This window comes from Phaethon lepturus, unplaced genomic scaffold (assembly GCF_000687285.1).
Source record: "Phaethon lepturus isolate BGI_N335 unplaced genomic scaffold, ASM68728v1 scaffold57341, whole genome shotgun sequence".
NCBI classification, from domain to species: domain Eukaryota; kingdom Metazoa; phylum Chordata; class Aves; order Phaethontiformes; family Phaethontidae; genus Phaethon; species Phaethon lepturus.
Window position 1 is genome coordinate 1 of NW_010516678.1, and position 10,884 is coordinate 10,884.

At 47.1% G+C, this 10,884-nt stretch overlaps 1 protein-coding gene across 1 annotated transcript; it reads left to right on the plus strand.

Moving 5' to 3' along the window:
• Positions 1-379: 379 nt before the first annotated feature.
• Positions 380-10,571, plus strand: ATP13A1 (ATPase type 13A1; the record flags this gene model as incomplete). Its single annotated transcript, XM_010296125.1, has 18 exons — positions 380-513; positions 828-1,018; positions 1,377-1,449; positions 1,762-1,917; positions 2,051-2,120; positions 2,781-2,887; positions 3,514-3,643; positions 3,919-3,974; positions 4,551-4,677; positions 4,952-5,089; positions 5,608-5,728; positions 6,357-6,514; positions 7,629-7,804; positions 8,195-8,305; positions 8,834-8,959; positions 9,214-9,322; positions 9,856-10,055; positions 10,434-10,571. Coding segments are annotated over 18 exons (2,321 nt in total), but the record flags the coding sequence as incomplete, so codon positions are not given.
• Positions 10,572-10,884: the final 313 nt, after the last annotated feature.

A 10,884-nucleotide genomic window follows, 5' to 3' on the forward strand; every position in this document is an offset into this window, starting at 1 on the left:
CCCCAGCCCCGAAGCAGCGTCGGGGAGTCCAGCAATGTGCCTGCACACAGGCAGCCTGGGATGAGCTGAGTGTTCGGGGCAGGGGCTGACCGCCTTTGCGAGTGTCGAACGTTCTGTCTTTTGACGGTGGACCAGCTGGTTGCCATTTTTGCAGTCACTGTTGTAACCATGTCTTACCGGCAGCTAAACACGTCTTAACTGCAAGTGAAGTACTGAGTACGCTTCCTTTGGTGGTAGGGTACAATTTTGGGGATGAGTTGTGGTAATCAGAATGTCTTTCATTCTAACAATAGCTCTGTAAAAGCACTCAGCTGCAAAGAGCTCTTTGTGTGTCTTAATGCGATCTGGCAAGGATTCCTCCCAGCGCGTTGAAATTCAGGGTCTGCCATCCGCTTTATAAAGCGTGTCTTGTTTGCGTTTCAGGAACCTTGTCCTAAAAAAGCCACATTGGCTAAAGTTGTGCCAACCCCAAATAACGGATCAGTAGAACTAGTGCCGCTCCACAGAGACCAGGTAAGGATATGGCTGTCGGGAGCAGAACTGACACTTGTCACGTGCCAGGGAACTGCTACATTGTGCCATCAGCCTGCAGTTTATTAGCTTCTAACTTAAGTAGTTAGGGAAAAGTCAGCTTCAGTCAGTCAAAAGTGGGGATGTTAAAGATAGCACGGTGTTTCTTGATGCGTGTACCACAAGCAGAATTGTACAATAACTAATGATATAAGGGATTGGGGTTTCTTTCCTTCTTCAGGCCAGGTTATGTGTGGAGTGAAGCGTTCGGTGTGTGTTCAACTGGTTGTGTTTTGGTTTTTTTCCCCTCTCTGCAGGGTGAGGATGGGCAGGAGGCTCTTTCCTTTGAATTTCAGAAAATCAAATACTCGTATGAGATAGATGGCAAGAAACAGTTTCTTCCTGTAGCTTTCCCTGTGGAACATCCCCTCTGTTACTACCAGAATGCCCGAGGCTATCAGGAGGACAAAGATATCCGGGCAGCTGAGAAGAAATACGGTACAAACAAGTAAGTTTTCCAGGTGCAGATCTTTCTTTGCCCAAGTATCCTGGTCTGTCAGCAACAACGGGGTTTTACCGCTGTTCTAGCCCTGTTCTGTAAATCTCAATTACTCCTGGTACTTGCTTTGTATTCCTTTAAGGGCAAAGAGCAGTATTGGACCAAGGGGTTTTCTCCAGGCTGGGCTATAGATGGAAATTAATTGCCTATAACAAATCAACTGAATCAAAGTAATTGAAAACAGGGAGATGATGGACATTCTGGAGTACAGCCTGGTCTGATACTGGAGGCTGCAGGTGGCTTTTGGGTTGGGCTTTTGCTGAGAATCTGAAATGTTTAGGTTAATGAGGATTCAATTCTTTCCCAGGGCTGAGATGGTGGTGCCAGAGTTCTTGGAACTCTTTAAAGAAAGAGCTACAGCTCCATTTTTCGTCTTTCAGGTAAAATGAACAACAAAAAGAACTGTAAATGCTTCTCCCTGCAAAAAAATGAGAGAATTCCTTACAATCCCAACTGGAGAGCTATAAATCAGCTGGCAGCTTTCTACAATCAGGAGTAGATGCTCTTCTTGCACTGTAATACTGATTTTACTTGTGGGAGTGATCCTGTTTCTCCCTAACAAGTTACTGTGTTTTTCTGGCTTCCTACAACTAAATGTGTACCAAGTTAGCTTAAAAAAAATCCTAGAAATTGAAGGCTTTTGTTTTCTGAGGAAGATTTAGAGTAACTTTTGTGTCATGTTCTTCCCACAGGTGTTCTGTGTGGGTTTGTGGTGCCTGGATGAATACTGGTATTACAGTGTTTTCACTCTCTCCATGTTGGTTGCATTTGAAGCTTCTCTGGTCCAGCAGCAAATGAGGAACATGTCAGAGATTCGAAAAATGGGCAACAAGCCATACATGATCCAGGTAATCAGAACTAGAGAGGATTATGATGAAATTTTTGACGTAGCTGATTTAGCTGATTCCTTTTTCCCATCCTTTTCCTCTGATCCTTTTCCGACGCATGCAGGGCTTCTCAAAGGGCTTTTTTTTCCTACAGGTTTACAGAAACCGCAAGTGGCGCCCCATTTCCAGTGATGAGATTATTCCAGGGGATATCGTTTCCATTGGTAATGACGTGCATGATGGTTGTAATCAAAAACTTGTTTAAAATCAGATTCTTTCTGGTGCGTTAAGTTGTGCAGTAAATTGAATTAGGCATAAAAATCTAAGAGTCTTGGTCGGGTGCTTTTCAGGCCTTTGATTCCTAAGTGTGACAGTTCAAGGGTCCAAGAGATTAATCCTTGGGCTGGATCTTTTGGTTAGACCGGCTAGCTGTCTTAAAGAAAGGTAAATACCTAGATAAATCAGCCTCAGATTTTTCAGTTTAGGATTGTGAAGGTGAAGACTTCCCTTCCTCCTGACAGTATCTTCCTAGGATGGAAAGGGCCAATCTCTCTCTTAACCATGCTCTCCCTTTTAAGGTTGTATTACCCCAGGATGTGGTACTAGTCTTTGAAGCCTGAATAGCAATGAGAACAAAGTGACTTGATTTTAAAACTTTCCTGGTCTTAAGAGAGATCTAGTAACCTTCAAACCCTTTTAGTTCTCAGCAACACTGAGTGGGTACGTACTGTGGTAGATTTGGCACCCTATGGGAGATTTGAAGCTTTAGGAATGTCCTGTATCTCAGCTAAACTGAAGGAGAGCTATGCCCTGCCAGACAAATAGCAAAACAATAGTCACTTCTGCCTTTGAGCTTCTTCTCAGTTTTAATATCTTAATTGCAGGGCGATCTCCTCATGAAAATCTAGTGCCGTGTGATGTGCTGCTGTTACGTGGAAGGTGTATTGTAGATGAGGCTATGCTGACGGGAGAGTCTGTGCCACAGATGAAGGTCTGTGAAATGTCCTCTGTGTTGTCCCTTTGTTGCAAGCCAGAAAAGGAAAAATTTGTGAGTTCAAATGAATCTCTTTGTGCGAATGCTGTCCCAGGCAACCTGGCTGGTTTGTTATCAGCTCCCTATCGGTGATTGATGGTCTCTGGTAAATGAGAAACAGAAATGTCTGTTTTGTCTGGCAATGTCTCCAGCCTTTGGGTCTGAATTCCATCGTGTGGGCATGGCATCGCCCTCCTACACATTCCCCAGTCTGGATGCCTTTGGCTGGGTAGAGGTGGGAGGAGGAACAAGCATAAAGCACTTCAAAACCCCGAATCTTCCTTCTTTTTGTGCCAGTGGGTGACTTAAAAATGATAAAACAATGCTTGCAGAGCTTCCCTTGCTGAATTCAGTGTGCTGACCTTGAACTAGTCCCCCAAAACCAGAATTTCCACAGATGGCAGGCTCTAAACCCAAGCTGATCAGGAGCTGAATGGCATGTTAAGGTCTAGATTCAGTTCAGGCCACCTTTGGCTGAAGTGAAACTGAGAGCATCTTGTGGGATAAGAACAGAAAGGAACACTTTTTTGAAAAATTTTACGTCTTGATAGCTGTGAGTCTGAGACGTGAACGTTGTCCTGCAGGAGCCTGTGGAGGATCTCAGTCCGGAGCATGTCTTGGACATGCAGGCAGATTCCCGCCTACACATCATATTTGGGGGAACAAAAGTGGTGCAGCACATCCCCCCCCAGAAAGCCAGCACAGGATTGAAACGTATGTACCTGCACAAATTCCCTCTGAGAGGGCGTTGTCGTGCACTCACAGATTTATGTTAAATGGTTTGGTACAGCTTTTGGAGGGTATCATTTTGTCAGTCTCCTTGGCCCTGTTGCTAATGGTTCACTTTCATTATTGGACTGCTGTGATGTTCTATTACAGTTGTCTGTGTCCCCTTGTAAGTGAGAGGAGGGTCAAGCGTTTGCTGTCTGTGATGAGCCTATAAAAGATTTACACTAAGCTTATTGTCTTCCTCCCTGCTCCTGTTCCAGCTGTCGATAACGGGTGCGTGGCATATGCTCTGAGGACCGGCTTCAACACATCTCAGGTAAGATGTGGATGTGCCTTCTCACCTGTCTTGTCAATGATGCTGGTTGTGTTATTCAGTGCTTCGCTGTCAGGAAATCCTTATGAAGTACAGCAATGGGAAAATAGAATTCAGGGCATTAACATTACTTGTTTGTTTGGAAGAGGAATAAATAAGGTTGGTCTCTTTGTGTATCCACTAAGTAGTCTGATGCATGATGCAGAAGCCTGGGAGGCAGGATTCGGGGTTCCTGTTGTGACTGGCTGCACTATGTATATACTACAGCTCCCGATTGTCCCTGTTTCTGTAACGGTAATTGTTGGGAAAGGGCATTTGAGTGTGTTTATAAGAGACTGGAGCTGTGAACGTGAGCTTTTTCAGTTGCATATTGAAGACTGCTTCAAAGAAATCATCAACTTAAGTGACTTAGGAAGAGGTTTGGGTTTTTAACAGATTAATTACAGAAATGGGAGTAAGTTTCAGGCTCTGGCACCAAAACACCAGAGTGTAATTTTAAAAATGGGTTTCGTACGTATTTTTAACAAACTACTGCATGCTGCAGAGATAGCTTCTTGCACTGAAGGCTGTTCTTCTCAGGGGAAATTGCTACGTACAATCCTCTTTGGGGTGAAGAGAGTGACAGCCAATAACTTAGAGACCTTCATTTTCATCCTGTTCCTGCTGGTCTTTGCCATTGCTGCTGCAGCATACGTCTGGATTGAAGGTGAGATTTCTTCTTGCCTCTTCCAGGTGTCTACACAGGACTTGTACCAAAGCTTGTGGGAAGGACAGTTGACGTAATTTCTGAGAGTTACAATAGCTGGGTTGGGCTGCGCCAGTGTTTCAGTGTAGGGGCCCACACTGCATTATGGATGCTTTTCTTGCCCTCCCACAGCCCTTCCTAGGTAGGTGTGCTTCTTTGCAGTACTCATCTTAGTTCTGTGGGGCACACAGCCTGAGGATGAGGAGGTACACAGGTCTCCCGTCTCGTTCTGTAGGCACCAAGGATCCTAGCAGGAACCGTTACAAGCTCTTCCTGGAGTGTACTTTAATACTGACTTCGGTCGTGCCACCTGAACTTCCCATTGAGCTCTCTCTGGCTGTCAACACCTCCCTCATTGCCTTGGCCAAGCTCTGTAAGTACTAAGCCTAAACCCAGAAACAAAAATGGGACTGCTTTCTTGTGTCTGGAACTGTGGGAACGTTGGTGAGGAAATGAGGGTGAAATTGCAGTAGTGTCCACGGTTTCTGCACAGTGACAGTATGGGTTTTGGAGTTGGTGTGTATGAGGGGGTTTAAACCCCAAAGAACTTAGCAGGTGTGTGCTTTGAAGTGGGTCCTACATCAAGTGTAGGAGGGAATATGTTCATATGAAAGCCTGCTTGCTCAACAGTCCTGCAGTTCTGCATTGAGCAGGTTCCTATACGTGGAATAGGGAGGCCAATGACTTCTGTGTTGGACTATATCACTGCTACAACTTGGTGTCTGTTCTGGTTTCAAATGCCACAAAAATTCAGAATGGGGAATTCAGGGTTCATTAACTCTAGCTGAGAAGCGTGTTGACAGCTCCTGTTTCGTGATAAAAGGCACTGAGCATCCTGTCCCGGCTTTCTTGTAGCTGATCTCTCACAGAATTTCCTCTCCTCTCTTCTAGATGTGTACTGTACAGAGCCCTTCCGCATCCCCTTTGCAGGCAAAGTTCAAGTTTGCTGTTTTGACAAAACTGGCACGTTAACCAGCGATCACCTGGTAGTGAGAGGAGTAGCTGGGCTCAGGTAGGTCCTGGGTGACTTCTGTTATAGGATTTGCTGTGCTCTGGGCTTTGGGCACCGTGCGAACTCCTCAGGCACAGGTGAAACCACATTCTAGTGGGGAAGAGAAGATAAACAGGGATTCAGAGAGTGAAAGACATGGATTGAGCTGGAAGGAGAGAGGGTCCTTGGTCTCTGGCAACAACTATGGGCCCAGGACTTGTGAATTTAATTGTCTTGGGGGACTTCTTGCGTAGGTTTTGTATGTAACTGAGACCTTTGCTCCTCCATGCAGTAGCATCCTGCCTTCTCATTCCACTGCCATAATGAACTGTGCTTGAAGGCTGGATGCTGCAGCAGAGACACATCTGAGTCCTTTGATTCTACAGTTACTTAAATGTGTTAGTTCAGGCCTCTACTTTGAGCGTTCTGCTTGAATCAAGTTTGCTTTGGAGGACTGGTGGAAATTATGGGCTTTGGCACTGTTTGCAGTTGAGACAGTGCCAGATTTCCTCTGGCTTTGATCTCACCATGAGAAGCTCCACTGTTTACTGTCTTAGAGTAGGAATTTTTTGCTGGGAAAAATTCCAGAATTTGTCTGAGATCATGTGAATGGGGTCTGTTAACATGGGCAGTCTTTTTTATACTGCAGGGATGGGAAGGAAGTGACACCAGTATCTGACATTCCTGTAGAAACCCACCGAGCGATTGCTACTTGCCACTCACTGGTACAGTTGGATGATGGGACACTGGTGGGAGATCCGTTAGAGAAGGCAATGTTGATGGCTGTGGACTGGACCCTGACCAAAGGTAAAAGATCTTTCCAGCTCCTCCCTGGTTGATACCTGAGCCCTGTTTACATATGCTGTGGGTTGTGGAGTGGATTTTTTTGGGGGCGTGATGATGATAGCACTGTTTTTGTCAATTCTGAGCATGAAATTATCTAGTCTGTGGAGATTTCCTATGCCTCACGCCAGCTTTCTGCAAGGAGTGAATTCCATCTGGTATGATCCCAGGAACTGGTTTGGGGCAGCGGAAATCCTTGCACTGCGTGTCAGAGGGACAGCAAATAGTAGAATTCTGTTCTCAGGACTGCAGATACTGCATTCTGCAACTGGCATGCTCGGGTTGGTGTCCTTTAGTTACGATTGTGCCAACTCAGTAAAACCAGGGTGTGACTAGCGCAGATCGCAGTAGTGAGAACAGGGCCGTGTGGGTTTTAGCGTGGTCTGCGGGCAGTATCTCTGGAGGCTTTCTGCTCTGCTTTCTTGGCTTTCACTTGCACAGGTAACTAAAGTAGCAATCTTCCAGGAATATTGTATACATACACGTATTTTAGCAGGGCCTGTTGCGATAGGACAAGGTGTGATGGTTTTAAACTAGAAGATGGCAAATTTCGACTAGATCTAAGGAAGAAATGTCTTATGCTGAGGGCGGTGAGACACTGGCCCAGGTTGCCCAGAGAGGTGGTAGATGCCCCATCCCTGGAAACATCCCAGGTTGGGTTGGACGGGGCTCTGAGCAACCTGATGGAGTTGGAGATGTCCCTGGTCATGGCAGGGGGGTTGGACTAGATGGCCTTGAAAGGTCCCTTCTAACCCAAAGATTCTATGATGCCCCGCTGAAACCTATGCTGCTGTTGTTTTTGCTTCTGGATTTTTACCGATTGTAATAATGTATGCTATAACTGCACCTTCAATTTGCTGTGTAGCTGTTCATGCTAGTGCACGTAGGTGTTCTGATCAGTTATACTCCTTAATTCTCAGAGTTCTCATACAGAATTCCTAGCTCTGTATGCTTGTGTCTAAGGAGAGGAAATTCATATGATCTCGGTGACCTATGGGTTCCTTTGGGACCCGAAGGGAGGGATGTTGATTTTGATACCGAGAAACCTTTCAGGATTTCCTGATCTGTTTGTTTCCAGATGAGAAAGTTTTCCCCAGAAGTATTAAAACTCAGGGACTGAAAATTCACCAGCGCTTTCATTTTGCCAGTGCCCTGAAAAGAATGTCTGTCTTGGCGTCGTATGAGAAGATCGGCTCGACTGATCTCTGTTACATTGCAGCTGTGAAAGGGGCCCCAGAGACGCTGCACAAAATGGTGAGCGCATTTCTCTAGGAGAGGAAGGGCCTCTCTGGCACGTGCACTCGTCCCCTTACACCTCTGCTTGTCTCTGCCGAGTCTGGAACCTGAATGACGTAGGGATTTCATCCTGCAAAACGGCACTGTGAACCCGTGCCTGAAAACAGACTCCACTGGGGAGTTTCAGTCTAATCCCAGTGAGATCTGAATATCTCACCGTATGCATTCCTGGCCCTGTTGCTTCTGCTGATACCAGAGGGCTAAACCTGCCCTCTTTTGCCCTTCATGGTGAGGGACCCTCCCACAAGTGCCTCTTTTCCCTGCTCTGCATATGTAACGTGAAATGCTGGAATGCGCTACTGAATTGGAACTGTATTAATATGATGCTTTTCTCCACGCCTTCTCTAGCTGTCGCAGTGCCCAAGCAACTATCATGCTGTCCACACGGAAATTTCACATGAGGGGGCAAGAGTGCTGGCCCTTGGCTACAAAGAACTGGGGCACCTCACTCACCAGCAGGTATCTGTCTGTTGAAGCCTCGAAATCGAGCGCCTGTTAAAGGAATCAGAGGTGGTGTGAGCAGGAAAGAGCGGTGGGATCTCTTGGGATGTGGTTGCCCAAAGCTGCTGAAACCGTGTAGGTTTTTACAATCTGCATTTTCTGGGAAGATCACAGCCTCTGCGTTGTGGTACCAGCTTTGAATTCCTGTGCATCATTGATCAATATATCTGTTTCCCGGTTCAGAAAGCAGGGTCAACTCTTTCCGTGTAGCAACTGAAGAGGCTTAGCACTGAACTTCTTAGCTGTGAACATGGTTTTACATGGCACGGGCACGCATAATTGTTTTCAGGTCTGTCTCTGTGGAGCTTTGTGCCCAAGAAGCTTTTCTTCTAGAGCAGCTGGGCACTGTCCAGGGTTGCTCTGTGCATCTCGGAGCGCGAGTTGTGTTTCTAGCGATGCTCTGATTGCAAGGAAGCGCCCACTGGAAAACATGATGGCTGCTACAGAGCAGCAGGTAACGCTCGGTTTGCTGATTTGCTTTGGCAGGTGAGAGAGATGAAGCGTGAAGCTTTGGAGTGTGATCTTAGATTTGTTGGATTCATTGTGGTTTCCTGTCCTCTCAAAGCTGACTCCAAATCCGTCATCAGGGAGATCCAGAATGCATCGCACCACGTAAGCGTCGGCAGCATCCCAGCCTTACTGGTAGGGCAGGGACACCTTGTGGATGGGGTGTTATTTTTGCAGTGGGATTTGCCCTGGCCCAGAGAGAAAGCCTTTCTGCAGGGTGCTGCACAGAGCTACATCTCGTAGGGAATGTCACCAGCATCCAAGCTAGGCAGAAGTCTTTTCAGCGTAAAGAAGACTCGCTGTGAAGTACTGCTTATCTACCCAGAACTGATTTTTCACCCCTCTGGCTTTCCTCTCAGGTAGTGATGATAACAGGAGACAATCCTCTCACTGCCTGCCACGTGGCCCGGGAGCTACACTTCCTCCAGAGGGAGCACACCCTCATTCTGCAGCCTCCTGTGAGCAAAGGTAACTGATCCCATGCAGAAGATGCTCTGTGTTTTGGAGGACAAACGGCCAAAGCTCACTGGGGCATTGTATCAGTTAGCCACATACTATTAGCACTGCTGCTTGGTGCTGATAAAGGAAACGACTCGCTTTCCAGAATCCCAGATAATCCTCTGTCCTTTGCCCCTCTATTCTCTGGCTTGGAGTACTATGCAAGCTACAAACATTCCTCTGCCAGCTCCTAAACTGAGCTATCTGAGCACCAAAATAACAGAAATAATGGCAGCTTGAAGGCCTCCTTGCTGTGCAGGTTCAGAGGCCATCCAGGGAAGCTGAGCGCAGTGTCACTCACTGTGGGGAAGGAGGGTCCACGTAAAGACAGTACCTAGATGGGGGGTGGGCATGTCACTGTCCCGAGAAGTGCAGGGCCTTGTGTCCATAATGCTGAGGGGCTGCAAGCACCAGCCTCAGTGTCTGTTGACTGGCTGGGAGCGTTTCTCGCGGCAAGGCACCTCACAGACATGCCCGTGTCAAGCTCGTGCTTCTCTTTCCAGACTTCAGCTGGCAGTGGCAGTCCGTCGATGGTGCTGTCGTGCTCCCGGTCTTGCCAGCCTCCTTGCGAGAGCTGACACAGCAGTACAACCTGTGTGTAACTGGGGAAGGTCTCTCTCACCTACAGTCTGTGAACAGGCAGCAGCTGCTGCAACTTATACCACACATCCAGGTGTTTGCCAGAGTGGTGCCAAAGCAGAAGGTGAGAGATTTCAGCTGCTTGTAAACCCCAGTTTTAGCAGGGTTCTCAACAGGGCTCATGTGGTGCCTGGGAGCCACGTAGATGCTAGCCCATGGTTAATGCTAAAGCTGTTTTCAACAAAGCAGCATAACCTCTCCCAATGTCCAAGCCAGCAGGAGGCACGAACCAACGCTCAGGATGTGCCACGTTGTTATCCTAAAGATAACAGGCTCAGCATGCCTAAAACAAAGCCGGAAGGTGAAGCTTTCGGAGTCTGGCTCTGAGGCCAGTGAGTTCCTGCGGAACAGAAGCACTTGACCAAGACATGTAACCCAGCGCACGTGGAAGCGTATCAGAACATGCAGGCTGACGGCTCTCGCTACGCGTTTCTTTTTGCAGGAGTTTGTAATCACTACTTTGAAGAGCCTGGGCTATGTCACGCTGATGTGTGGGGATGGGACCAACGATGTTGGAGCTCTGAAACATGCAGATGTGGGTGAGTCTGCATGCAGGACTCTCACGTGTGCCCCTGTCTGAGTTTGGCTAGTGTTCCTAAACACAAAACCCGTGTTTGTTTCTCTGGTGTTTTGAGGGCTGGGATCAATCTGACCAACATCATTTGGTGGCAGAATCTAATGTAAAGAAGAAGGATCTCTGTGCCGGTGGAATACCTGCTGTGTGCACACCAACAGGCAGGAGGAATTAGCTGCAAATGCATTTTCCTGGAAGAAAGATTCTTCCTAATTTTCTTTTCCTAAGCTTTACTTCAGCAAATGTAACACCTCTGAAGTCCCTGCATAACTAGCCTGCCCACCTGACTCCAGGTGTAAATAGCAGTTGGGATTCCTGC